The sequence below is a fragment of the Camelina sativa genome, chromosome 10 (assembly GCF_000633955.1).
Source record: "Camelina sativa cultivar DH55 chromosome 10, Cs, whole genome shotgun sequence".
NCBI classification, from domain to species: domain Eukaryota; kingdom Viridiplantae; phylum Streptophyta; class Magnoliopsida; order Brassicales; family Brassicaceae; genus Camelina; species Camelina sativa.
Genome location: NC_025694.1, coordinates 12,198,327 through 12,224,966, shown reverse-complemented (window position 1 = coordinate 12,224,966; position 26,640 = coordinate 12,198,327). Strand labels below are relative to the sequence as shown.

Sequence of the window (26,640 nt, the reverse complement as noted above, 5' to 3'; positions counted from 1 at the left end):
TCCTGATTCATCTCAATTTCTAATGGATTGCAAGAACAAAAAAGAGAAGCAAAAGGAGTTTACCAGTATCGCCGATGATGATATACTTGAAGAGATAAGCATAAGACATCGAATTTGAAGAATCGAAAAAATCCGCAGGTTCAGGCGGATGAAGAAGAAGGAAGAAGATACGCAAGGGGAGAGAATAGAATCTATTTCTCTCTCTATAAAGACGGGACAAGGACGGTTTGTTTTCTCCAGCGAATCCAGCGATGCAATCAACCTGTGCTGTCGCCAATTTCTCAAAATCTCTGTCGTTTTTCTATTTCATAACCAAACGTCGTGCCGTTTTTATTTCAACATAAAACAGCACGCAGTCCTTTTATAAAAATAAAGCTGTAACCTTTGAAACAATTGCTATATCTTTGTCGAGCACTGTTAGAGAGAGAGAGAGAGAGCTAAGATGGGAAGAAGCGGTGTAGGTGCTGTAGCTCTCTTTACTCTCTCCCTTCTCTTCGTCTCGTATAAGATGGTGGATTCAGCAATCGGTGTGAACTGGGGAACGTTGTCGTTTCACAAGATGAGACCTTCAACTGTGGTGGATCTACTCAAGGCGAACAAGATTACTAAAGTTAAGCTCTTTGATACGAATCCAGATGCGCTTCGAGCTTTGATGGGTACTGGAACCCAAGTTATGGTCGGCATTCCTAACGAGATGCTCTCATCTTTCAATTCTGATTTGTTTGTTCAGCAAAATCTCTCTCGCTTCATCGGCAAAAACGGTGCTGATATTAGGTAAACGGTTACCATTTCTCTTTCTCTCGAGCATCTGTCTGTCTCTTTATGCTAGGATTGACCCACCAATTTCTCAATGATAGGTATGTTGCAGTAGGGAATGAGCCCTTTCTGACTAGTTATGGTGGGCAGTTTCAGAACTATGTAGTTCCAGCTATGGTTAACCTGCAACAGTCTTTGGTTAAGGCAAATCTAGCTAACTATGTGAAGTTGGTGGTTCCTTGCAACGCGGATGCGTATGAGGCTAATGTTCCTTCCCAGGGGACGTTCCGGCCTGAGCTCACACAGATCATGACTCAGTTGGTTTCATTTCTCAACTCCAATGGCTCTCCTTTTGTGGTTAATATCTATCCTTTCCTTAGTCTCTATGGAAACTCGGATTTCCCACAAGACTATGCCTTTTTTGAGGGGAGTAGTCATCCGGTTCCTGATGGGCCTAACACTTATTATAATGCATTTGATGGGAACTTTGACACTCTTGTTGCTGCTCTCACCAAGCTTGGATATGGTCAGATGCCTATAGTTATTGGTGAGATTGGTTGGCCTACGGATGGAGCAGTTGGTGCTAATCTCACGGCAGCCAGGGTTTTTAATCAAGGGCTTATTAGCCATGTGTTGAGCAACAAAGGAACACCGCTCAGGCCAGGCTCTCCTCTTGCGGATGTCTATCTTTTTGGATTGCTTGATGAAGGAGCGAAAAGCACACTGCCTGGTAATTTTGAGAGGCACTGGGGAATCTTCTCTTTCGATGGACAGGCCAAGTATCGTCTCAACTTAGGACTAGGCAACAGGGGACTCAAGAATGCAAAAGATGTGGCTTACCTTCCTTCTAGGTGGTGTGTGGCTCATCCATCAAGAGACATGACCCTAGTTGGAGACCACCTCAGGCTTGCTTGCAGTGAAGCAGATTGCACAACACTCAACGACGGGGGCTCGTGCAGCCAGCTTGGTGAAAAGGATAATATCTCATACGCTTTCAACAGCTACTATCAGATGCAGATGCAAAATGAGAAGAGCTGCGACTTTGATGGACTTGGCATGGTCACCTTCTTAGATCCTTCAGTTGGGGATTGTCGATTTCTTGTGGGCGTTACTGATAAAGGCTTATCGTCAAGTGCTGAGCCAATGGCAAGGTGGTCTATCTATCACATTTGCATTGGAGGATTGATCTGGACTCTCACAATGTAAAGTTGGGAAATTTTCAGTGTTACATTTTTTGAGCGATATAGTAGATATAGGATGGAGAAATTACATAAATATAGAGGGTCAGATGTATTTTATTGTATTTGAAATCACCTTTTGAGCCTATAAGCTGAAAAGCAGAACCATTGTTATCTCTGTAATATCTTATTGGGGTCTATATTAGAAAATCAGAACCACTACAAGTCTACAACTATACTACCTTTGTTGTCAATTTAGTGTCTAAGATGAACTCAAATCGGTTATCAAAGAGATTGTGATCATCACTATAGATTCACTTTCACTAATCTTCTAAGTGCTTCCTCGAGTCTATCTGTTACACCAGTTCCTAAAAACCTTCTTCGACTTGGACCAGATTCCTCTAACCCTGTTTTGATTTTGCAAGGTGATGTGAGCTCAAACAGCCTCCTGTCCTTCCAAATTTCTATTGCACCCTCATGTGACCGAAAATTGGCCACATTAAACAAGTATTAATGATTCTCTGATTGCACATAATTTTATTCAAACAATTGAAGTAACATAGACATTTTATTAGTCTACACTATAAGCATCAACAAGAATCTCAAATTCAAATATGTGGAAGGGGGAACAAAAGATCAAAGAGCTAAAGAAGTCATGAAACAATACATTAATGTCAGAAGAATAAATCGGAGAGAGGCCAGCGTATGTCTCTACTTCTGCCTCTTGTAGATCTTACCCAGGAAAGATTTTAGCACTGCTTGAATTTCTTTACTCTGGTGAGCTTCGATCAACTTTGTCAGCTTCTCATAGCTTTCCCTCTCATATTCCATGAACACAGCCTATGAAATATCAAGATCAAAAGCGCAGATTATGGTACATATTAGATCAGATCTCTAATGCCTCTACTTTCATAACAGATGAATAACAGTCTTTTTCTACTCCGCTTGACTAACGAAAGGTCTAAATTAGTTCTTAGTGACAAACCTCGAGATCAATCTCTTTGTAGAGAGCTTTGACCTTAGCAACGTTTGATGGCTCAATTTTACCATAGTTCTCCTGAGACATTAAAAAGTTATTCAGTCAGATTAACATGCTGTTCCTGCTTCAATCTTATACGAAAAATGATCCTTGTGCGCATTACAAAGAAAACTGATTCTCACATATAGTATCTTAGTCTGTTCTTCACTGCAGCGTTCCAATGCCTTAACCACCAACCACGAGCATTTGAAATCCTCTATGTCTGTCCCTATCTGCGTTATACAACACATCCCCGGTGAGATAAACACCCATATACAATAAGATCAGCTTCGAAAACGCAATGCGTTGGCATAAATTTTCACCTTGCCAAGTGTCTCGGGATCAGCAAAGCAGTCCAGATAATCATCCTATGGAAAAGAAAAGATATCAACTTGCTTATATTGTTCTTGTAAATCTTGAAATGAACCCATAATATGAACTCATGTATTAGTAACTAATTACCTGTACTTGAAAGTAAATTCCCATGTCAATAAGAACATCCTTCACATCAGTATGGCTTTCCAAATTTTCTCCCGCCATAAGCAATGCACAAGCAACCTGAGTACAAGAATGGATGTTTGGTAGTCTTAAAATGTGTAAATGGATATGCCTTTCACATCCAAAGCATTTCTTTTGATGTCTTGATAACTTATGTATGACTCTAAAGAGATAGAGAGAGGGATTAAAAATCTGTACTCACAGGAAGATAAAATGAGTAATAAGCTGTTTTGTACTGGACAATACGCCTATGGCTGCACGTTTTAGAAAACTATATCATCAGTCAGAACATGTTAATGCTATTTCAATGCACCATCCATTAAGAAGAGATGAAAGCTCTCACATTTGCAAGGAGTACTTGGACAAATCTTTTTCTCCATCGAAGGTAGTGATCAAATCAATCATCTGGCCACAAGCTGTTTGAAACTCTACCTAGAAACGATGTAAGAGAACATAGTTGAGATAAATTGTGAAACTGGAAAGTTAAAACGCCAATTAGATTGTTACCTCATTAAACAAATCAACGAGATCAACATAGTAAGGCATTCCCTTGAAGTGCTTTTTGAGAATCCTGTGAAATATGATTGCGAAGTAGAATCCCATCGTTAATAGCAATCATACCAACCTTTGGCTGTCTGAACCAACAGGGCTGGCCACGGCGTGTGACAGAGTTGTCCATGATGTCATCAAGCACAAGGAAATAAGCTTGAAGCTGCAATGCAAAAGATAAAAAAGAACCATTGAGATGAAAGACAAAGATAGAGAGAGAGAGTCAGACAAAGAGAGAGTAAAAGAGAAATATATACCCATTCAATACACCAACCAAGAGCACATGCGAGGAAACTCTCTTTATCTGTCAAGTCTTGACCTTGCTTCAAGAGCTTGTAGCTATCAACCACGGAGAGACCACGATTGAGCTTCCCTGCAGAACAGAACAGAACAGAACACACAAGTGTTTGATGTCAGTTGATTATGTTTAGATGAAATGTCTGAGAGAGAGGCTCCTCTCACCGCCGCGTACATTGTAGTCAAGCATCTGCAAAGAGAGAGAGTCACCAAATCAGCAAAAAAAAACTAACTGATCAAAAAAATTCTGAATTCAAATAGAAAAAAAAATGAAAGTGATTCGAGGGAATATACCCGTTCAAGCCATTGACGAGACTCGTGGGTGAATTCAAAGGAAGGATCTTGAAGCAGGTCAGATTTGAGAATAGAGTAAACGTCGAGGAACGTTGATTTCAGATCCGCCATTGATAAGAGAATCAGGGAAGGTGTGCAAACCAAATGCTACACCTGATTCAATTGTTTAATGTTCCTTCCTTCCTAGGATCATGCTTATATCGACGTCACGTGACTTTTCTTTAAATGGGCCACAAAAAAGCCCATTAAATGAGCCGACTTAGGCCTGGTTACCTCAGAATACAAGTATTATATAAACTGCGCGAGTGTGGGAAAAATAACCTAATTTTGTATTACAGAGCTTCAAAGGATGGCGATAATGTCTGATCTTTCACCAGAATTGGTAGGGGAGATTCTCGCTAGGGTTCCGATGACAACTCAGGCGTACTTGCAAAAAGTGGAAAGATTTATCCAAAGATGAGATTCTTTGCAAAGCAGCAGAAGCAAGGAAACAATTTAGGGGATTCATGATGATGGATTCTAGGGTTTGTGCAATGAAGTTTGATCTCCAAGGAATCCGAAACGAGGAAGAAGACTTTGTTGATCCATGTATAAATTAAATAGAAAAACTTGATCAAATCAAGGTATCTAAAGTCCTTCAATGCGACGGCTTGTTGTTAGTTGTCATGGAGGACAACTCGAGTCTTCTAGTATGGAATCCTTACTGAGGACAAATGAGGTTTATCAAACCCAGAGACAGCTTCCACAGAATCGACATGTATGCTCTCGGATATGACAGTAACCGTAACCACAAAATCTTGCGGATTGTGGATGATTTCGACAACCGTGACCGTGAGCACCTTTTCGGGTACGAAATCTACGACTTTAGCTCTCATTCTTGGAGGGTTCTTGATGTCACTCCAGACTGGGATATACACCGTTATCAATGCTTCGTGTCTTTGAATGGAAACGCTAATTTTTTTTCCCAAGAGAAGGTAGTAATTACAGGAGATGTAGAAGAGATTGAAATTTTTTTTACTATGTTTTGATTTCACAACCGAGAGGTTTCGGCCACGTCTTCCTCTGCCATTTCACTCTTATGTGTTGGAACTGTGGCTCTATATTGTGTTGGAGATGATCAGCTTGCGGTGTTATACCAGCGGTTGGAGTCAGATGAGGTATTGGATATTTGGGTCACCACTAACATCGAGCCCACTGCTGTGTCCTGGAGCATGTTTTTAAGAGTGGATATGAAACCACTCACTGGATTTCAGTTCGATGAAGAATATGGGAGCTTCTTTATCGACGAAGAGAAGAAAGTCGCCGTGGTTTTTGATTTAGACAGGTATAGACGGTTGGAGATCCGTCGCTACCAGACAGCTTACATCATTGGAGAAAATGGATACTTCGAAATTGTAAATCTCAGTGAAGCTCCGGATCTTGGGAAACCTGACAAGTTATATAACGTCTATGAGTTCTGTTACCCACTTGTGTCCTCTTCTAATTATTCTCCAAGCTTAGTGCAACTCTAAACCAACCAACCAGCCGGACAAAAGAGTAAGCAAGAGATCATAACTAGTCCCTTATACTATACACTACTACTATATTTGTTTATGCATCTTGTGTTTTGCTATTTATCATATTAATAAAGTGTTCGGCTTTTACAACTCTACTATAGTACTTTGTCCAATTTCACATCCAAACAAGAAGAAAACAGAGATGCCTTTAAATCTATTTCATAGACTCTGTTCCATGTTAAAACAGTTCATGTATTTACTGTTACAATGAGAAATATGAATAAATCATCAATCTCTCAATAAAGATATATTCGTATGGACATTTCTATTAGTTTCCCTAAACAACCTAAAAGCATTTTTATATCTGCTACAAGTCTTGTGGTTTCCATTTTCTTAGTTCAGCATCAACAATACAATGTGCTTCCTCTGCAATCTCTGCTTTTCTCAAGGCACCATCAATCGCCTGTTTTAACACCTCCATCTCTTTCATCTTCTCTTCCAACATCCTCTCACCTTCTATTCTGCTCTCATTGATCTCTTCTAGTTGAGCAGCAACTGTTTTCGCTTTAAACTGAACCATTCTCTCTGACTCTTCATGCTTTCCTCTCAAATCCTCGTATTCTTGCATTGATATTCTAATCTTCTTATCAGGCTCATCATGTGTTAGACTCTCTTTCTTCTCTGTGAGTACTTTCATGTCTTCCACAGCTCTTTTCTCTGCGGTTTTCGCTTTCCCCACCGCTCTTCCAACTATCTCGAGCTGTTTCACTGCTTCACCCATTGCCATATGTGTGGCTGCTGCTTCTCTCCTGAGTTCATCCACTTGCATCCTCATCTCTTCCGCTTCGTTTCTTGTTTTCTCTGCTTCACGTAAGATTTCGTCAACTTTACGACTCGCTTCTACCCATTCTCCCTCTTCAACTTGTTGTCTCTCCTTTTCTTTTCCCTTCAAATCTCTGTTTTCTCTCTGCACTCCATCTAATTCAACCGTGAGTGTGCCCACCAAGCTTTTGTATGAACTTTCTTGGTCACATATTTCTTGCATCGCACTCTTCGCCTCTTTGAGTTCACGAGCTAGTTCAATCTCCTCCTGCAACCTCTCGTTTCCCCTAGATATCTCCGCTAACTCCTCGATATCTTTCCTTAGCTCAGGGTCACAACCTCGCTTCAGATCTTCAAGCCTTTGCTCAGCCTCTCGTCTCATAGCCGCGTAAGTTTCTCTCGAGGCAATGCTCTCTTCCTTAATTTTTTCCTCTTCTTCTTTTTTCCTGGCAGCATCTGACTTAAGTTGCTCAGCAGCATCACGCATTTCCACTATCTCATGTGACATATCTTTGATCTTTTTGGAGTTAAGTATGGAAGCACACTCTGCTTCCTCTGCCTTTTGAAGTTCAGCTAGCCTTTCTTCTACGGAGATGTTAAACAGTTGTTTTAATTCAGCGAGCTCGTGTTTCGCCATGCATAGCTCTGCGGTACTCAAAATGTAATCCTGTCTTGCGCGCTCTGTTTCTTGTTTATCAGATTGAAGTTGTTCTAACCGTTGATACATGGTGTGTTTTGTATAGATGGCACATTTCCTGGAATGTTTGGTGGATTCTAGTTTAACCCTTAAATCAGCGGCTTTTCGTTGAGCAGAGTCGAGATCGGAAAGAGCTCGTGCTTTAGCTGCGACAGAGCCATCAAGACAAAGCTTGACTCTATCCATTTCTTGTTCGGCCAACAGAAGTTGTGTCTCCTTTTCCGACACATGATCGGTCGTGTCCTTAACGAAAAAAAAAAATGAAAAAATATTTAGAAACAATGTTTTTTGCGGGAAAATTGTGGAATACCGTTTTTTGTTTTAATACCTGAGAGGGGGAGGAGGAGGAGAGACGTTGTGGTTGTTGTTTCTTAGAGAAGCTAACTTGACGGAATAAACTAACGGCATCTCTAACAGATTGGAAGGGAGCACGAGTGTCAATCTCTCCCACCTCAGTGCTTCGAGGAGGAGTCTCCGGAGGCATCACCGGAGCATCCGTTCTGATCTTCGCCATCAATCTTCTCAACACAAAAAAAAAATTACGTAATGAAGCAAAGAGAGAGAGAGAGATAGAGAGAGTTTGATGTTGATCCTTAGGATCTTTTTGTCTTCCAAATAATGAACAAGAGGGTCGCCATGTTTTGCGGTCGTGTCTTTTTGTGCACTCTAAGGTCTTCCTCTATCTATTCTTCTATTTTTAGAGACAACCCACTCTTCCTCCTCTATTTTCAATTTTGACTATTGATCATCTTATTTCTTTTCTTTCATTTGTTGGGGGCATTTGGTAAACTCAAAACATCAAAATCTTGAATCCTAAAATAAGAACATCTATGTACATTATTCATTTAGTACTTAGAAATTATATATAAGAACATTTTCTTAGCATGAATAAAAAGTTATTAATAGAGGAATATATCCAACCGGCGAGCTTTCTCCAAATTTGAAATATTGGTGACCATTGCATCGTTCGAATTTGCTTACCCTCATAAGGACACATACTTTTATCTATACAATACAACTGACGTTAAACTGGATAATTGACGTTCTTATTACGATAAGAACATATTGTTTACCAAGTGTTACATGGTCATAATGTAAATTTTGCGTGCATGGATGAATCTTTCTATATATAGTAAGTTGTGCAAACCAGAAGCTGAAAGTGGAGGAGTATTCAAGCTCATCAATGGTCATCAATCATCATCTGAGATTGTTAGCGTAATACCATGCATGCATTTGTCAAAAAAAAAAACAAATTTCCTCAAAAAACTAAGTTATATACATGATAAAGAAATTAAGTTGCTTAATACATGATGCTCTAAATGCCTAAATAATTTGTCTAAATCAGTAAATTTTGGTGGCAATTGTACCCCAAACATATTTACAACAGAAAAAGGAGAAAAATATATAGAGGATATATATGAGACAAAATATTAATAAGATAAGAACAAAATCAAACATGTGAGAGAGGAGAAGGAGGGTTGAGAAGAAAAGGATAAATTTAATCTTAAAAAAATAAACAAGGAGAAATGCAATGTATGTTAGGGTTCAACTAAACCTCTTGCTTAGTTATATTCGACGTGGGAAAAAAAACCAAAAAATATTTTATCTATTTTTATTTGGACGTTTAATATCTGGTCTTTTTTTGTTGGAAAAATAATACTCAAATTAATAAAAATGTGTAATTTAATACCTCAAAAATTAAATGTTGTTATTTTCCTACTTACGATTTCTTAACAAAAAATAAATTCCAGTTTTACCCCTATTCATTTCTATTATTTATTAATTTATAAATAACATTAAGTTAATTTTTAATTTTTGCATAAAAATGTAATTGTTAATATTTCAAATAACCACTATTTTATTTCTTTTAATTCACAACAGATTTCTATTTTATTTCTTTAATAATTTTTAATATTACATTTTATTACCATTTAAAATAGAAAAACTCAAATAAATTAATCAGAAGAATAACTATGATTGTTCAAAACCGTTATCGACTTTGTTCTTTTTTTTTTCTAATCGTGATTGACTTTGTTTTGTCCATTCAACGAAAATCTCACTGTAATTCCCAAGCATTAACCAGCTGCAAGATTCTGAATTTTTGAAACCCAAATCAGAAATTTTGAATTGAGATATACAAAAAGAAGTAAGTTGTTTTGCGTTCTCTGTCATGTGAGGTAGAAGCTGTAATGTGGCTGTACCGGTGGAAACTCTATAAATCTTTGAATTGATTTGTGAAGCATCGGTGATGGAGATAACCCCATCGTCGCCACTCTGTTGCTTTGATCATATTTGGGCGATTTCGGCTGGACCAACGACAAAATCAAAGGTTCGTTGGTCGGATCCAACAAAATAAAAAGATAGATGAGTGAGGGAAGAGACATGTAAGAAAGAGACAGATTGGTCGAGATAAAGGGATTGATAGGCTCTCGTCGTTTTTCTTCTCCCACACAATTTCAGTTTTAGGGTTTATGTGTATTTGGAAATTTGGACATTAATCAGATCGGGATTTGGTTTGGTTTGATAATTATTGAATTTGTTTTTCTTATTCACGAAACATTGAGAAATCTTAAAAAAAAAATTTAAAAATTTTTGGAGAAAATAAAATATAAATATTTTTTGAATTAAAGAAATAAAATAGTGATATATGAAATATTAATAACAATTATATTTGTTTATTTAAAAACATAAAATTAATTTAGTGTTATTTATAAATTAATAATTAATAGAAATGAATAGGGGAAAAACTGGAATTTATTTTTTGTTAAGAAATCGTAAGTAGGAAAATAATAACATTTAATTCTTGAGGTATTAAATTACAAGTTTTAATTAATCTGGGTATTATTCTTCCAACCAAAAAAGACCAGGTATTAAACATGCAAATAAAAAATAGATAAGGTATTTTTTGATTTTTTTCTCTATTCAACGTGGATAATATTTGTTCTATTTTTTTTTTCTCTTTAACATTTCTGAAAACTTTTTAAGAAATCAAGCTTATTAGTAAATGTCAAAGTTATCTAGCTGAAATTAACTAATTAGTTTACTGAATGCTATAAAATGTCTTTCGTATGTGTTAATTGTGTTGATATGAATATTTTGTTCTTTTACTATTTTAAAATCTGTGTAAGAATTTTTTTTTTATATAGTAAAGTAATTCACTTCAAATTGTATTGATACGTCAAGAAAAGAAAAATAAGAAACAATACAAACCTAATCATAGAGATCGACTACAAAATAATTAAAAATAGAAAAAAGTCTAACAGACTTTAATTTAATTGCTCTTTAATATTATGTGGAAATTGTTGATCTTTGTGTAGTTATTGAGCAAATGCAATAAGAAGAAATTAAATAAATATATGATATTGATATGTCATCATACACAGACACATCATTGAATTCTTGACCAAATAAATTAAAAGAAAACACATCATTGAAATACACATTTTTGTATTTATCCATGGGAGAGATAAACTGATAACCAACCCACACAAAGATCCTCCCACAAAAAAGAGAGAAAAATAAATATAGGTGTCTTTGTTCAAAAGGTACAAATGTCTAGAAGAAGAAAAAGAAAAACAGTTGGGGCAGGCTTGAATATATGTAAATTGTGACCCCTACCTTTAAATTTAGGTTAGACTTTGGAACTTAATATTAACGAATATAGACATTTCTAAAGGAGAAACGTCGCATACCGTACTGATATTTGACCAAACCTTGATCAAATCTATTAATTTTAAATAAAATAATTAAAAGAAAATGAGAAGAAGAAGAAAGAAAGAAAGATTAGGCAAACAAGTGTGTATGTATATATATCATTAAGGAGTCAGGCAATTTGACCAAAGAAGATAAACAAAAAACAAAAGTCAAATAAAGGAAGATGGCTTTTACATATTAAAAGGCAAAATTAAGAGTCTCATATCTTATAAAAGTTCCAGCCAATCCATTCATTTTGTGTGGGTATATATATAGACACACATCATTCTTGTTTCTTTAGTTTTCCACATAGTTAGATTTGTAAAGAGAAGATGAAGTTCTTGTTAATGAGCATGACGTTGGTATTAGTGGTGGCGTCTGGGGAAGCAGCTAGGGAGAGATGGACCAGAAATGAGATGGTTGAGATGGCTGGCTACGGCGAACAAAAACTCTCCTCTGTTCTTCTCACCGCAACTCTTCTCTCTTCCTCGTCCTCTCCTATTCATGGTACGTATACTGAAATAAACCAATTAGCAATGAGTGAATTTGTTCATGTACATTATATACTAAGAAATTTCTAACACATCATCATCATCATGTAGGTGCTACTGTTGGTATCAAGTGCCATACTAGATATAGGAAAGGATCTAAATGGATCAAAGGTGTGACAGATGTGTCGGGGAAATTCGTCATCGATCTTCCTTCTCACCTCCACGCGATTCCTGACCTAGACAAGGCTTGTATCATAAAATCACTCTCTGTTCCTAAACCGTATCGATGCTCTTCCAAGATTCATAGAGGCATTCAACTCCTCTCCTCTTCTAGTGGCTCCCGTGTCTACACAGCCGGCAACATCACCTTACAATAGAGAGCACCATGTATGTAAAAAGAGATTCTAAATTAATCTTTCTAGGAAAGATCATTCATGCCTTTATGTTTTTTTATGGTTCCTTCTCACTTCTTGTGATAAAGAGAGATAGGCTTTGTAAATCTTGTTTTTTCTTGCTCTTCTTGTATATAAAATTCATGTTTTCTTCAACCTCGGATCTTCTTGCTACTACAGAGAACATACGATCCTTTTAACTGATTATATATTAGATGTAAAGTTTGTTGCGTTAACTGAACAACCAAGGCTAGACCAAAAAGCTGAGAGAAGACATATATGAAAATGACTTTAGCTGAGTTTGCAAAAAAATATATATGAATGTTTTTGTACTTAGCAGATTCTGTTTTACTTAATAGGTTCTCAAGATAATTGCTACATCATTCAAATAATTAATAGGAGACGAGGGACGATTTTTGTTTCATCATATGGTTTGCAATTCAGACATAACACACACACATCTCTTGATCTTTAGTTCCACTTTCTTATAACCCATCCAACACTCAATATGTACTGTACAACCTAAAATAAGATGACAATTCCTTAGTATATTCAATCCCATAAGCTCCTTCTTCCTCTACTGGCAACGTGGATTGGGTACGCGGCTGCACAACATAGCCATAGAAATATAAATATCAACTTTGTCTTGATGTTATATATTTCTCAAAAGAAAAAGACAAACAATGAAAGGAAAAGCTGACCAAACCTTCTTGAGCAGTTTGTCTTTCTACATTGTTTTGGTTCTTCATTCACCATTGCCAATGCGTTTTCTTTTTCTCTCGCTGCAGCTTCCCTCTTTGCCTTCTTTGTCTCAATTTCAATGGCTTTCGTTAGAGCATCCACCTTCTTCAACAACATCTGAAACAGAGGTATCTTATCTTAAGTAAGGTTTCATACAGTTGAAGAAATGAATAGAGATGAAGTTACCTTGATCTCTTCATTTTTGGCATTAATAGTACCCTCTTTACTCTCACAAAGCTTCCTTAAAGCAATTACTTCCTTCTGAAGTCTGTCATACAAAAACCCTGAAACCACATCTTCAAAATCCACATTTCCATCTTCCTCTGTTTTCCTTTTTCCATCTTCTTCATGCTGATCAGTTAATCCGTTTGTTGTAATCTTTGAATTCTCCTTTTCATTACTTTCCACAACTCTGTTAATTGTATGATCCAGAGCATGGATTCTGCCTGTATCTGAGCCTCTTGGCTGAGAGTTAGACCATTTCTTTGATCCACCACCACTCGTCAAGAATCCTAAAATCTTGCCAGATTTTTCAGTCTTTGTAGTTGGAGAGACTAGAAACGTGTTTGTGCCCTTCAAGCCATCTTCTATTGTTTTCAGCCTCAGCTTCAACCTCTCCTGTATTGATTACTTGCATTAGAAACTACACTTTTTACCAACAAAATATTAAACAATCTAAGCAATCACCTTTAGTTGGGATTCAGCCTTAGCAGTTCTTTCCGAAACAGCAAGTTTATCTTTCAATTTCTGCATTTCTCCCTGCACATAGACACAAAGTTCAACACTCATGTCTCATACATAAGCTAATCAGTATGAATAACTGGTTGTGTAAGTGCAAAGCAGTACATGGAGAAGCCTTCTCTCTTCAAGCCATTTCTTTACGGGCATGACTCGATCGTTCTCATCTTTCCATTCGTTAGCAACGGCAAGAGCCACTCTACTTGCTGATACTTTGACTCTGGCCAGCTCTCTCTCCAAGGTTCTCTTCTCATCCTGGTAATGATGAAAAAATCATGTGAGTTTCTTGAAAACAAATAAGAGAATGAAGTACAAGAAACAGAACACAATTACATTGAGCTGTGAAATTTGGCGGCGATAATCTCTAACTGCATTGGCGGCTGTTCCTCCTGCCAAGATTGCTTCCTCCAGTTCTACAATGCTTTGGGAGAGCTTCTCAATCTCCAACACTTTCTGGCGGTTGATTTTCTCAAGAAACTTGTTCTCGTCCTGACATATCTCAATCTGTCGCCGTAGTTCAAAGTTATGGTTCTGGACCTCCTCAACGATTAAAGCACGTTCAAGTGCACTTTTCAAGATTCTCTCTGCTTCAATAAGCGCCGATTCTTTTGATTTTGTCAGACGTTCCAACGCTTTCTTGTCCTCTTGAAGTGCAAAAATCTGCAAAATATCGGCGTGTAAACACAAGCATATCCGGCTTTTCACACTGATACAAGAAAGAAGTTTGAAATACAAGGTGTGTCAAGAACCTCGTGCTTGTGAAACTTGATCTGAGCTTCAAGAGGAGCTATGATGGATTCGAGGGGTAAAAAGTCATCGTCCTGTTGGTGAGTGTAAACCCTCCTAAGTGCTTCTTCTGCAGCGTCCTGAGCCGCCAATGCATCTTCTTTCTCTTCCTTCAGCTTCTTCATCTCCACCTCCTACAATCATGTCATAATCTTAACTTATTTCTAATCATTATGAATTATTTTTCATGTTTTGGCATACTCCCTTCACAAAGATGGTAGTCTTTGAGCAAAACACACACCTTTTGTTCAACAAGATTCTCAGTGGCTCCAAGTTTATCCTCCAACTTCCTTACGCTTTCTTTAAGCTGAATCACAAACAAGTAGCATAAGTAGAGCTCAATAAGCTCGAAGAAGTAAATTTAAAAATGGATAACATTGATCAAGAAAACTTTTAGGCAAAATTGAGTAAAATTATTTTAGAGGATTCTCAAGAACAGAGGAGATGATGATCATCATGTTACCTCCTTAGAGACTCTGTCTTTGAGCTCTTCATTTGTTCTCAAAGCCTCAACTTCAGCTTTAGCAGCCAAAAGCTCTTTCTCTTTATCTGCAGAGAGAAATCAAAAGAAACCAAGACTAACCTCACCATTAAGCAAATTACACATAAGGATTGATCAATAAAAACCAGACAAGAAAAAGAAAGAACCTTTAAGCTGGTTTTGCAGAGAAGAGGTGTTAGATACAAAAGGGTTTTCTCCTGCAGTCATTTTGTACTCTCAACAGCTCCTCCTTCTTTTGTTGCTGTATAGAAGATATGAGTTTTGGTCTAAACAGAAGACAAATGGAGCCGTTTAATATATACACACACACTATAAGAGAGAGAGAGAGAGAGAGAGGCCATTCCTTAAAGGAATTGACGTTAAAGGGGAGAGAGAGAGACAGAGACAGAGACAGAGTTTAAACTTAAACTTACTAAACTCTTTTACCTCATTCTGAAGCAACCGTCTCCATTTCAAACTCTTGACAGTAACCAACCCTTCCCTCTTATTCTTTCACTTTCAGACCCATTTTCAATTCATCCCTTATCTTAATTTTCAATTCTGAAATGCTTACAACTTGTTGACTTCTTCTTTTTTCAACTTATCTACTCAGTTACATAGAATTTTCACTATGGAATATATCAGACTAGAGTTGGTTTCACCATCATAATTACTGCATTCATACGTAGATTAAAAAAAATGTCCATATTTTTCATGCTCCAACATTAATGGTGTAGTAACTAATACTAGTATTTTAAAGGGACACGGTTTTTGAAACTCAATAATAAACAAAGGGATATGCTTCAAACCTTCAAATGGAAATTAAAATAGACAAAAAAAAAAAATTGTATAAGCTAAAGAAGAAGAGAATAATCCAAAAGAAGTTGGAAGAAGAAGCAGCATATGACAGATATAAAGACACTAATCATACGGATAAAGATAATTTAAATGATTGAACTAATTTCGTTTGGTGAATACCCTTTTCTTTCTTTCTGTTTTGTATTTCTTTTTAATAATAAAACTAACCATCAATATTGATTATATATCCTTGTCTTTATTCGTTTTTGATAAGGTTATATCAAGTTATATGAATGTAGGTAACAACAGATAACAATTATGATAATCTTGAAACAAAAACAAGATTAAATCAACTTCTTTTTTTTTTTTTTTGGACAAAGATTAAATCAACTTCTAAATATGTATTATCCATATGAATTTTGTGTAGTTCGATTAGTAGAAAGAGTAAGGAAGAAAGGTTGAAAAACTTGGAACAAGGAAAGCAAAGGGTGAAAAGGTGTTGCCTCAGCAATTAATAGCTTAACCGCAAAATATTGCACAAACCAAGCTTTCTTTGTATTAGTGGAAGTCACTCAATATCTCTCTTTGAATTATTAAACATAAAATGGGATTTTTCAAATAAATGAGACTCCTCCCTTCTTTGCTTCCAAGTCTTACGGTTTGGTTTAATAAGATGGAAACAATGATAGAGGATTAGACAAAGAACACTTATTAGGAAGAATAAATATAGAATCAACAGAGATAAATGACAAATTTAGGAGAAAGATTAGGTAAAATAACAGTAAGTCAAAAACGAATTAAGTAAATTGGCAACAAGACAAATCAATATTATATTTTCTTCATTCATTTTAGGTGATATTTAATAAACTAGACAAGACATATAAAATAATAACATATTACCGCAAATACTCAACATATAATATACTAGTGTATTGTTATTAAAGGCAAATAAAGGAAGCTTGAACATTATAAAAGTAAAGAATAAAATTGGAGGCGATGACCTGTACTTGTTCATTCCTTGGTTTTGTGGGTTGGTGAGCTCCTTTTTAAGACTTATCAGACAGAACCCAATCTGACCTGTAGATTTTGTCCTAATATTTTTTCACCTCACATCACAACCTTTTGGTCAGCCGCCAGTTGACTCATACATACGGAAGATGATAGAATGACGCAGAATGACCTAATCAATGTTTTGGTTATATTTCATTAGTAGCATCCCCCAACCCACAACAAGAAAATAATTTACAAGAGAAAAACAAGCACCATGTTTGGTTTGTATACATATATATATATATATAGATAACTAGTTGACTTAGGTTGTGTTACAACTTAAAACAGCATTACACACCCTCAAAAATTTACAGAGACAGATGTGTTTGTTTGTTCTCTTCATCCACTCAGGTCACCACTATCACCATAACTTACTCAATCTGGTTTGGGTTTGGCTTCCACGCCGAACATGTAGCCATGGGTCTCCTCTTCCAGAAGAGGTAGAGTGCTCCTTCACTCCCTCCCAGTTTGTAGTTTTTGTCATAACCCTTCAGAATCTCACTTGCTGCAAACGCTACGGATGTGCTGATCGGCCAGCCAGCGAACCCAGCCATCATCATTCTGACCCTCCATTTCCCCAGCACCTCGTGTCTCTCCACTCTCTCTGACTCCTCGCATGCTATCATGTTCACTATGTCTCTTGCTACGCAGTGTTGCTCTGCGCTGATCCTCTGCTTATCATCCCGTGGCCGCGCTGCATCTATCGACTCAAACATCGCTGTGTAGTAATCCAGTGTTTCCACAAACCGTGACAGGAAAGGCGACGTGTTTGTGTTTGATTCTTGCTCCACTAGTGTCACGAGTCTCGGGGAGAGGCTCTTGATCAGATGCAACAGCCTGTCTCTGTGATTTTCAACACTTACGCTCTCATCAGGCATGTGGTGCAATACATACGGGAAGTTCACAACAACAGCAAAGCCAGGTTCCACCCCAAGGTGTTCGCGCTGCACCTTGCACCCAGACATGACGGCATCGTGAAACTCAAATGGGACACCACATGACTCTGCAAACTTTGCGAGCCTCTCACCTACCAAGCTGAGCCCTCCCCCACGGGCATAGGTGGACTGTGAATCATCCACGCCAGTCACACGTAGCAACGGCGGCCCACCAGGGCGTTTCCCAAGCTCCTGGATCAAAAACAAGTATTGTGATCCCTGCGCAATCTGGAAATCGATAATGTGGACTCTGGTTTCCCCAGCTATTGCTTCCAAGATCGCAGTATTTGCAGTTGTGTATGCAAATTTCCAGTAGGGGCAGATTTCATAGAGAACGCCCATGTACGACATCAGTTCCCTTCCTGTTGGTTCATTGCATTTCAAAGCTCTGTATATATTGCTCCCAGACCCCTCAAGCCTCGCTCTAAGCCCTTCTGCCATATAAGTGCCTAAACGTTGGATTGGACTGCCTGATACCGATACCATCTGTTCCAAGACATCGAGGAATCCATACGCTGTAGCGAAATCCCCATCAGCGACCGCCCGAGCAGCCTCCACTAGCACCTCTTTCAAGTCTAACTGTGGAGTCAATGCCAAGAGTTCATCCCAGTTCCATGACTTCCCAGCAGCGGGGCTGAAACCCGAGAATTCTTCAACTTTTGTATCACCACTCAGCAGCGAGACCTCAAGTTCCCGNACCCTCCATTTCCCCAGCACCTCGTGTCTCTCCACTCTCTCTGACTCCTCGCNCGAGAATTCTTCAACTTTTGTATCACCACTCAGCAGCGAGACCTCAAGTTCCCGAATCTTACTCTTGACACCAGCTTCATCATAGGCAAAAGAAGATGCCCCACTCAAGGGTGATCCATAGACGTTTTCAGGGGAAGGATGGAGATCTGAGATGCATGACTGAGAGCCCTGAGGAGAAAACGGGCTCCGGCCAGATGTGATGCTCACAGAAAGGGAGTCATAGGAAGGAAGACTACCAGAAGCAGTGGATGATTCGAGAGTAAAGAAGTTTTCTTTGGATGGGATATCAGAGAAGCCATTTTTGTCTATCGCTTGAAACTGAGGAGAACAGTAGACTTGAGGATACAGCATGTGCAGTCCAGCCGCACTGTGATGTTTCTGAGACGTTTGCATTGGAAAACCCCAGTAATACCCACCCCCCTGACCGATCTTCTTTAGCTAAATCTCTCTCTACAGTGTCTCTTGTTCAATCAAGGAGAATAAAAACCTGTCTCCATGCAAAAGATCCAAAAAGAAAAAGTTAGCTACAACAGAGTAAGAGTAAAAGCAACTATACACAGACACTGATTTGTCATAAAAGATAGACAGGTCTAGTTCTGAACTTTTCTCCAAAAAAAAAATGTATACATAACCCATTGGCAAGTCAGCTCACAATCAGTCATCAGAAAACAGATCTGACATCTTTCAGAAATCAAAGATGGGTTTTTGGTACTGCCTTAAGATTCCTCAAGCCAGAAAAAAAAAAACAGAAGATAAAAAGGTATAATCTATATATATATATATATATATATATTCATAGCTTCCACCCCAAAAATTGAAACCTACCACTCTTTATCCTCTCTACAAAAACCACATCTGGTCGAAGGTTGGAGTCAAACCCTAAAGCAGAGGTTTTTACCAGAATCAGGTAAACCTATTGGATTGAAACGATAAAAATCCAGGTTCCAAGTCAAGATTTTATACATTCATCAGTTTAAAAGTTGGGTAATTTTGAATCAACAACACAAGGGATACAAAAAGGATACAGGGTATAATTATCTCTTGCACCAAAACCAAAATCAAAACAAGTCATCTCCTTTCACAAACCAAAGACACATATAAAGCTAAGATTCCAGAACCCTATGATTCAAAAAGCTTAAAACCAGATAAAGAGTACAGCTTAATTTTTATGTTGAAAAAGAAGAAGCAATTGCTAAAATTTAGAAACAAGTGGAATTGAATCGTTTGACAAAAGAGAAAGGAACTACCATAAATCACCATGAAAGCTAACCTTTGAAAGGGGACAAAAGAGAAGGAAGTTTTCGTTGCATACTCAAGAATCAGCTTTTGAAGAAGAATGAGATGAGAAGAGAGATTATAAAAATAAAAGTGCAAATTGTCATGACCCTCTTGGAGTTAATTAAACACCCCTGTTTGTTTCGGTTATTTACGTAAAACGCCACTCTGACCATTGACTTTTGGACGGCACTACCACTGTTTTGTGTATTTTTAATTACTCTAATTGTTAACGTCTAATTGCTTATGAATTTAATGGAATGCGTAAGTAGAGTAATTGGGGAAATAGCGTGTGGAACATAAAAAATTGTAGAATTAGACTAATTTACCTTTGTTATGTACATTTTATACTACTCTTGTCGCTTTCGTTTTCTTTTATTTATGGAAATTATTGAAATCATCTTGTGTTTAATTTTACTTCCATAAAATATTTAATAACTAATTATGAATTCGTGGCTTCCGTGGGTTTTTTTTTTGTTGTCAACTTCACAATTAAAATTATAAACTCGCAAGTCGCAACCACAATACAATTATAATTAACGAGAATGACATTAAGTCAAACTTATGGAGTATACTTAAATTAAGTATGACATTTAAGATATAGTTACTTTCATTCACAATCATATAGCTAAGTATAAAATTTGACAAGGAAATGTTTTCACAAGGAAATTGACATTAGTCAATTTTCATATTTTTTCTTCTATTATATTTTCACATATTGTCAAGCTTGATAGATATTCTGTTTCATAATAGTTGACTTATTGCTAATGTACAAAAAAAATCTATTGGATATTTTGTTGATATAAGATTGGATAAAACCATGGTTTTTGTTTGAGGAAAGTATGTATAAGTGAGAATTGCACATATAGATCAAATCATCAAATTAAATATTTATCATCAACGGTAATCTCGATACAACGGAAACAGAAACACACAAAAGACTAATAACAACGTGCATCTAACTAGTTTCTATTTAATAAGAAAAAGAAAAAAAAAAAAGAAGAACAAGAAAACACCTAGTTTCCATAAAGAAAAGTCTCGTGCTTCAATATCATTATCCATAATTCAGTCAGGTACGGATTATATCAACCGGGAGACTAATCAAAATCTCATGTTTTAAATATTGTTCATTCTCATACCAAACAAAAAAAAAAATGTTATAAATAATGTTCATACGAATATAAACAAGAGCATTCCAATACTATATATATATATATATATCCCGACTAGCGCGTGAGTGTAAAGACGGGAGTGAGGAAGCAATCGCGTGGAAGAGCGTATAGTAGGGCTTTGTACGGTGGTGGTGGGATCGTAAAGAGGAGAACGCGTTTACGTCACATATCATTTTCATACGCCGGAAAATTCCAAAGATGAAGGACGTTCTTGGAACCTCCCAAATATCCTCCTCTGAATATCCGACACATGTCTTGTTCGTTTCTGTTTTTTTCTTAGTTTAATATATTGAAACAAGCTGATGGTGATGAGATATATTAATTGGATACAAAAATTTTGTGGCTTGCATCGCATGGAAAAGAAAGATTGTGTGTTTCGTACAAGAGAAGAGACGGTCTATAAATAGTGAAACAAATACTTTATTAAAACAACTTTTTCTTTTTTGTGTGTTTTTAAAAGACGTTAAAAAGAGAAGAGGATGAGATGTAAAAGCATGGAATTAAATCATATCTTTCCTCTTTCTTTCTAGAGATGGCATCTCCTATCTGGAAAACTAGTCGGAGTTTATTTATGTACAAACACAATTCTTACAAACCTGAGGAACAACTTTTCAAATTCAGCTCTATCTCAGAGGAAACTTGAATATTAATTATGGCGTCAAGGCCCTCAACATATTCCTCTTCTCTCTCTCAGTTTAGTTTTCAACTCTAGAAATTTCTAAGAAAATATTGCAAACCTCTTTGTATTTAAAAATCGGAAGTGGACAGGAGTACTGTATTCCCGGACCCCTCTTTTGTCCTAAAAGATCAAAAGCCAAAAAGAAAACACAAATGTAAATTAATGGCACAAGGCAACTTCGGTGAAACTACAGACTACCGTTATTCATAAAGAGAGAGTAAAGGCTTACGTAAGAGCAGGAGACGTAATCATGGTGCCCTCACCACACACGGTTACTCAGAGTAACTTACTCTCTTTGCTTTCTTAGCTTGTTTCTTCCTCACTACAAACACCATTAATTAATTGTCTTTTTTTTTTTTAAGTCGAAGGTAAACTTTAATATTGTTAATAAACAAAAATATAATGGACAAAGTTGTTTGAGTGTATGTTTTTTTTTTTGGAAATCTCTAAAAACAATTTTTCGTAATTAGCGCGCGAGATCATATCGCCTTATATATTTAGAATGTGTAGGTAAAACAAACGACTAATTCATCACTTGAACCTACGACATCGTCAACTGGATATCAGAATTGATGTGTAACATAACAAATAAGGATAGTCATAGAGGAAACATGGACATAAATGATATTGAGCATGAGAAAAAGAAGAAAAATTGGGAGTTGTCGGATAAAGATGAGGGAGGAAAGGAAAATGAGGTTGATTTGATGATCTATGATGGTGCGATATGTCACGAAATCTTCTTTTTTTTTTTTTTTTTTTTTCCNACCTTAAAACATTCTCCCACCACTATAACAATGAATGAAATTGGTGGAAGATAATAACAAAAACGAGTTAGGGAAGTATTCTCAAAAAACTAGAAAACGAGACTACATTTGTGCTAAGATTTGACGACGATCTGCGTGCAGTGTGAAAGCATAAAACCTTATCAACGGCTATTTTCAGGTCTTATATACATGAACCACATTACTACTTTACTTTCTCTTCTTCTTTTTTTTTTCCGGTAATTTTGAAGTGGATAAAATTGTAGATCAATATAATTTTAGTTTGTTTTTCTCCAAATAATCGTATTATATATAAACCTACAACTATAAGAATCGTATTCTAGTTTGAGAATTTCGATGTCAAAATTTCCATCAACAAGTCATTTGTATACTAAATCTCTCAGAGAAAGAAAAAGATTATCTTAAAAAATCATTTGTCTTTTATTTGTTGGCATTTGAAGATGGAGGAAAGAAGACTTTTGAGATGCTTTATCTCTTCTTTAATTACTTTGACCTTTACTTGATTGTTTTACTAGCTAATACTTTTGTCATTTTCTCCTTTTTCCAGTCTCTTTTTTTTTTTCACTAGTCTTGTTTGAATCTAGTCTTTAATAACTTTTGAATATTCTAAACTACTTCTTTTGTAGTTTTAGTATTGTTGTATAATAGTATATACACATATACATCTAAGTACACGTTTATGTGTAGAACTCTAATCTCTCTAGAACGTTCAGTGACAATATTTTTTTCTCCCACTTTTCGTTTCAGTACGTAGTGACACATTTCCATAAAAGTGTCCATCGATTGAATTAACCATTCCCTTACGTTATACATTAAATAAACAGTTCTTACTTTTTTTTTAGTAGTGCCGTTTATCTTCACAGTTGATTTTGTATGACTAAGGAAGAAGACTAATGCACTAATCCCTCCACCATTTATCGAAATGCAACACAGAAAATTTGAACTTTTACAAAGCTCACTTTGAAATTTGAAAGCGTTATTACACCCATCACGAAACTATTCGAATCAAAAGAGAAACAATCATATAATTTGACTAATAAAACACATTTAATCTTTAACTACTTATAAAAAAAAAACAATTTATCGAGTACAGAGAGATTCAATCTCAAAATGAACAAATGGGCACAGAATCAAATAGCAGCAACGGTCTTATCCCCAAGTACCAAATCTTCTTTCTCTCGCCATACGGCATGAACTTCGTCTGTGCGAAACCGCTGTGTAAAGGTAGAGTCTTGGATCGGCGTTTCAATACCGTTAACAAATGCAAGTAGACCCGTGTAAGCAATCATCGCTCCATTGTCAATACAGTAACGATCATCCGTTGCAAATAGCTTTCCATCACGTTCAGAACACATAGTCCTCATCATGTCCTGCAAACGCTCGTTACACCCGACACCTCCAACTATCAAAACATCTTTCTTGTCACAATGCGCCATTGCTCTTTCGGTGATCTCAACCAACATCGCAAACACAGTCTCCTGCAACGTTCAACAGTCATAAATATTACTCTTAAAAAAAAAGTCTAAAACTTTGCATTCATGTGGCAAAGATTTAACATTTAAGAACAAGTGATAGCCTTACTTGAAGGGAATAGCACAAGTCTGCTGGTGTGCATTCGTTATTTTTGAGCTTTTCCTCTGCAGTAGTTTCAATATAACTCAAGATTCCGCTGAACGATACATCCATACCTTTAACAGCATACGGAAGATCAATAAAGTTTTCTCCTTTCTTCGCAAGCTAGTGAAAACACATGAAAAATGGAGTTAACATTGTTCTTTAATCTTTATAGAACAGAGATAACTTTATAGAACTGAAATCTACCTGTTCGATGTTATAACCAGGGCTTGGATCATTAGAAAGCTTCAAGACTCTAGCAAACCGATCCAAACAATTACCAACGGCAATATCAATGGTCTCACCAAAAATCCGGTACCTACCTTCACTATAAGCAATCACCTGAGTGTTCCCACCACTCACATACAGAACAACAGGATCAACAGCACCAGTAACTACTCTCCCCATCTCAATATGAGCCACACAATGATTCACAGCAACAATAGGCTTTTTCCAAAGCTGTGACAAGACCCTAACAACAATTGCTGAGACCTGCAACGGCGCTCCCATCCCAGGACCTTTCGTATAACAAATACAATCAATTTCTTCAGGAGTTACTTGAGAAGTCTCAAGAGCTAATTTGACTAAAGGAAGAACATGGTCAAGATGATGATGTGCAGTCTCTCTAGGAAGGAAACCATGACCAGGCGGTGTTATGTAAGTATGCCGTGGATTCGCTAAGATTGTACCGTCTAATGTCACAATTCCAACACCAATCTTGTTAGCTGAACCCTCAAAACCAATAGCTATCATCTTTTTCTTCATATCTACACAAAGAACAACAAATTTAGGACTAGATGAAGTAAAAAAACTGAAACTTTACTCGGAACAATCATTAGTTACAGCGTAAACGTTGACGATGATGAACAAGATTACTCATTTCATAGACTGGTATTGGTATTGAGAGAGACCCAACAATAGATTCGTATAAACCTTAAGTTTCGTCTGAAACCCATCTGATGGAAGTTATAATGTACAAAAAATCAGCTTGTACTCACCCCTGTTTCCATACATAATAGCGGAAGTCGGATTCAATTTAGTGTCTTTGTCTTCTTGTTCTTGATGAGCACCAGTAGGTATCTTAGCACCAAGACTGAAATCATGAAAATTCCAAAACTCATCAAAAAAGCACAAAAATTTCCAGAACAACAAATTAGCCTCACGCAGATCAAAGGTAAACACTTTTTCATCAAATCCTAGAAATTAGAACCAAAGACAGGAACTTTCATCAACAAGAGGGTAAAGGGTTAATCAAATCCCACAACAGATTAAAGCGAGAGATCAGAGCATATACTCTTTCTACAAACAGGGACGCTGAAAGACCAATCCTTTACTGAATCTACTAAATTCTAAACCAATACAAATACAGATGAAAACTAAAGGCATAAGAAAAAAACGATTAGATCGAAGCAAACGAGGAAAAGAGTAGATTGTAAAAGGAGAGGGAAGGAGTAGAGAGAAGGGAAGGGTCAGACTTGCATTGGTCGATGAAGACCTTGAGCTCGCTAAGCTTCGTTGCATCCATCTTTGTTTCTGAGAAACTTTACTTCCGATCGGCGAGAGAGAGATACAAAGAGTGTTTGTTTAGGTCTTTGAGTGTTAAAAAGTCTCGTCTGTTTCTTTATAAGTCTCCCGTTGCTTTCGATTTCGAGAGAGAGGTTTGGGGAAAAAAAAGGAAGTGAGAATAAAAAGGGCTTCTTCTTCTAGTATCTTCTTCTCCTTCTTTTGTTTACGGATAAGCATCGCCGGATTTGGACCGGCTATTGCTTTTATTGTTCTCGGAGAGATAAAACGGAACCGAAACGAAACGAATCGTTTCCTCTAAGATGAGAGAGCTCTAAACCCTAGAAACTCTTTTAATCCTAAACCTAGAAACAAATTCAATTCGAGGCACAACACTACGAACCATGAACTGTAGATTGAATTGAATCAAAACTAACCTGAAGCTGCGAGATGGGCGGAATCAGAAGTCGCTCACAAAGCTCAAAGCCAAACGAAATCAGACAGAGAGAGCTAAAGAAGAAGAAGACGGCGGTGGAGACGCCGGGCCGGGACCAGAAACGACGAGGTTTCAGTTTCCTTAGGACGTATGTGATACGACATCGTTTTAGTGTGAGGTTAAAAAACATATGAGCCGAGCCCTAATTTTGGGTTTTGATAAAACGGACGACGTTTGGGTTTTTAACCTAAGATATTTGTTTAGAATTGTTTAGGGTCTTGGTTTATGTCTTGATTTGGAATTGCATATATTTTATGTTTTTGGTATCAACTTGCATACACTTAGGAGGGCATGAAATCAAAAAACCCTATGGAAACTTGAGTTATTGACTCATTTTACTAGTCCTGGGCAATCAGCAGAACCCATCTAAGATTTCATTCCTATTTTTTAACAATGAACATTTGATTGATTAAAAAGATTTTAACATATATTTTCTGAATATAATCTAGTGGAAGTAAATAGGAAACACTATATGAAGATTAACCAAACAACATAGATATTAATTAAACAAATATTACATAGATTTATGAAGAAATGGTGATAAATAAAGGAAAATGATAAAAGATTATTATGGGATATGGAGTTCAAAGAAAGAAAAAAACATTTAAGACATTTGACTGAAATTATTGTTGGTTTTGGTTTTTAGATAACAGAAATAT

The 26,640-nt window shown here is 36.8% G+C and overlaps 8 protein-coding genes and 1 pseudogene across 11 annotated transcripts in view; 3 read left to right on the top strand and 6 right to left on the bottom strand.

The window, feature by feature from the left end:
• Positions 1 to 226, bottom strand: part of LOC104718630 (ras-related protein RABB1c) — a 4,622-nt gene extending 4,396 nt beyond the window's left edge. Inside the window, exon 1 of the mRNA XM_010436407.2 lies at positions 64 to 226. Within this exon, the coding sequence (XP_010434709.1) occupies positions 64 to 109 (46 nt within the window). The 5' untranslated portion in view covers positions 110 to 226. The remainder of the gene's footprint in view (positions 1 to 63) is intronic.
• Positions 393 to 2,110, top strand: LOC104718631 (glucan endo-1,3-beta-glucosidase 5-like). Its single transcript, XM_010436409.2, has 2 exons — positions 393 to 774; positions 858 to 2,110. Exons 1-2 carry the CDS (start codon positions 443 to 445, stop codon positions 1,960 to 1,962), a joined length of 1,437 nt encoding a protein of 478 aa, XP_010434711.1. The 5' UTR covers positions 393 to 442; the 3' UTR covers positions 1,963 to 2,110.
• On the bottom strand, positions 2,484 to 4,742 carry LOC104718629 (farnesyl pyrophosphate synthase 2-like). Its single transcript, XM_010436405.2, is given in 12 exon segments — positions 2,484 to 2,774; positions 2,920 to 2,991; positions 3,096 to 3,185; positions 3,276 to 3,320; positions 3,415 to 3,510; positions 3,653 to 3,704; positions 3,794 to 3,882; positions 3,958 to 4,026; positions 4,028 to 4,162; positions 4,257 to 4,372; positions 4,462 to 4,486; positions 4,591 to 4,742. Coding segments are annotated over 12 exon segments (1,029 nt in total). The 5' UTR covers positions 4,702 to 4,742; the 3' UTR covers positions 2,484 to 2,645.
• LOC104720290 lies at positions 4,940 to 6,101 on the top strand (annotated as a pseudogene).
• Positions 6,386 to 8,119, bottom strand: LOC104718628 (putative WEB family protein At4g17210). The gene is made up of 2 exons (XM_010436404.1): positions 7,934 to 8,119; positions 6,386 to 7,848 (listed from the first exon to the last, which is right to left on the bottom strand). The coding sequence occupies exons 1-2, from the start codon at positions 8,117 to 8,119 to the stop codon at positions 6,454 to 6,456; spliced, it is 1,581 nt and encodes a 526-aa protein (XP_010434706.1). The 3' UTR covers positions 6,386 to 6,453.
• On the top strand, positions 11,444 to 12,337 carry LOC104718625. Its single transcript, XM_010436403.1, has 2 exons — positions 11,444 to 11,805; positions 11,901 to 12,337. Exons 1-2 carry the CDS (start codon positions 11,631 to 11,633, stop codon positions 12,164 to 12,166), a joined length of 441 nt encoding a protein of 146 aa, XP_010434705.1. The 5' UTR covers positions 11,444 to 11,630; the 3' UTR covers positions 12,167 to 12,337.
• LOC104718624 (microtubule-associated protein 70-5-like) lies at positions 12,496 to 15,290 on the bottom strand. The gene is made up of 10 exons (XM_010436402.2): positions 15,095 to 15,290; positions 14,910 to 14,995; positions 14,688 to 14,753; positions 14,410 to 14,580; positions 13,994 to 14,320; positions 13,769 to 13,915; positions 13,610 to 13,681; positions 13,109 to 13,540; positions 12,888 to 13,039; positions 12,496 to 12,786 (listed from the first exon to the last, which is right to left on the bottom strand). Exons 1-10 carry the CDS (start codon positions 15,153 to 15,155, stop codon positions 12,759 to 12,761), a joined length of 1,542 nt encoding a protein of 513 aa, XP_010434704.1. The 5' UTR covers positions 15,156 to 15,290; the 3' UTR covers positions 12,496 to 12,758.
• LOC104718623 (scarecrow-like protein 13) lies at positions 16,902 to 19,831 on the bottom strand. 3 transcript variants are annotated; one of them, XM_010436399.1, is made up of 3 exons: positions 19,731 to 19,831; positions 18,503 to 18,947; positions 16,902 to 18,394 (listed from the first exon to the last, which is right to left on the bottom strand). In XM_010436399.1, exons 2-3 carry the CDS (start codon positions 18,851 to 18,853, stop codon positions 17,147 to 17,149), a joined length of 1,599 nt encoding a protein of 532 aa, XP_010434701.1. In that variant the 5' UTR covers positions 18,854 to 18,947; positions 19,731 to 19,831; the 3' UTR covers positions 16,902 to 17,146. The 3 variants fall into 3 exon arrangements, with proteins under 3 accessions (XP_010434701.1, XP_010434702.1, XP_010434703.1); XM_010436400.2 differs by having other exon boundaries at positions 19,708 to 19,785; XM_010436401.1 differs by lacking the exon at positions 19,731 to 19,831 and adding an exon at positions 19,286 to 19,698.
• On the bottom strand, positions 23,306 to 26,108 carry LOC104718622 (probable tRNA N6-adenosine threonylcarbamoyltransferase). Of its 2 annotated transcripts, XM_010436397.2 has the most exons (5): positions 25,923 to 26,105; positions 24,981 to 25,075; positions 24,190 to 24,749; positions 23,950 to 24,105; positions 23,313 to 23,846 (listed from the first exon to the last, which is right to left on the bottom strand). In XM_010436397.2, the coding sequence occupies exons 2-5, from the start codon at positions 24,994 to 24,996 to the stop codon at positions 23,499 to 23,501; spliced, it is 1,080 nt and encodes a 359-aa protein (XP_010434699.1). In that variant the 5' UTR covers positions 24,997 to 25,075; positions 25,923 to 26,105; the 3' UTR covers positions 23,313 to 23,498. The 2 variants fall into 2 exon arrangements, with proteins under 2 accessions (XP_019086056.1, XP_010434699.1); XM_019230511.1 differs by lacking the exon at positions 24,981 to 25,075 and having other exon boundaries at positions 23,306 to 23,846; positions 25,923 to 26,108.

What these genes read in the sequence shown, in the direction of transcription:
- LOC104718624 (XM_010436402.2), bottom strand. Translation starts at nt 15,155, where the DNA reads ATGACTGCAGGAGAAAACCCTTTTGTATCTAACACCTCTTCTCTGCAA. An exon ending in TCAAGTTTCACAAGCACGAG is followed by an intron (nt 14,321 to 14,409) that starts GTTCTTGACACA and finishes GATATTTTGCAG; the next exon opens with ATTTTTGCACTTCAAGAGGA. An exon ending in AAGACAAACTGCTCAAGAAG is followed by an intron (nt 12,787 to 12,887) that starts GTTTGGTCAGCT and finishes TATGTTGTGCAG; the next exon opens with CCGCGTACCCAATCCACGTT.
- LOC104718631 (XM_010436409.2), top strand. Translation starts at nt 443, where the DNA reads ATGGGAAGAAGCGGTGTAGGTGCTGTAGCTCTCTTTACTCTCTCCCTT. An exon ending in AAAAACGGTGCTGATATTAG is followed by an intron (nt 775 to 857) that starts GTAAACGGTTAC and finishes TCTCAATGATAG; the next exon opens with GTATGTTGCAGTAGGGAATG.
- LOC104718622 (XM_010436397.2), bottom strand. An exon ending in CTGGTTATAACATCGAACAG is followed by an intron (nt 24,106 to 24,189) that starts GTAGATTTCAGT and finishes TGTTTTCACTAG; the next exon opens with CTTGCGAAGAAAGGAGAAAA. An exon ending in ACTTGTGCTATTCCCTTCAA is followed by an intron (nt 23,847 to 23,949) that starts GTAAGGCTATCA and finishes TGAACGTTGCAG; the next exon opens with GAGACTGTGTTTGCGATGTT.
- LOC104718623 (XM_010436399.1), bottom strand. Translation starts at nt 18,853, where the DNA reads ATGCAAACGTCTCAGAAACATCACAGTGCGGCTGGACTGCACATGCTG. An exon ending in GTAAGATTCGGGAACTTGAG is followed by an intron (nt 18,395 to 18,502) that starts GTCTCGCTGCTG and finishes CGGGAACTTGAG; the next exon opens with GTCTCGCTGCTGAGTGGTGA.
- LOC104718628 (XM_010436404.1), bottom strand. Translation starts at nt 8,119, where the DNA reads ATGGCGAAGATCAGAACGGATGCTCCGGTGATGCCTCCGGAGACTCCT. An exon ending in CCTCCTCCTCCCCCTCTCAG is followed by an intron (nt 7,849 to 7,933) that starts GTATTAAAACAA and finishes TTTTTCGTTAAG; the next exon opens with GACACGACCGATCATGTGTC.
- LOC104718625 (XM_010436403.1), top strand. Translation starts at nt 11,631, where the DNA reads ATGAAGTTCTTGTTAATGAGCATGACGTTGGTATTAGTGGTGGCGTCT. An exon ending in CTCGTCCTCTCCTATTCATG is followed by an intron (nt 11,806 to 11,900) that starts GTACGTATACTG and finishes ATCATCATGTAG; the next exon opens with GTGCTACTGTTGGTATCAAG.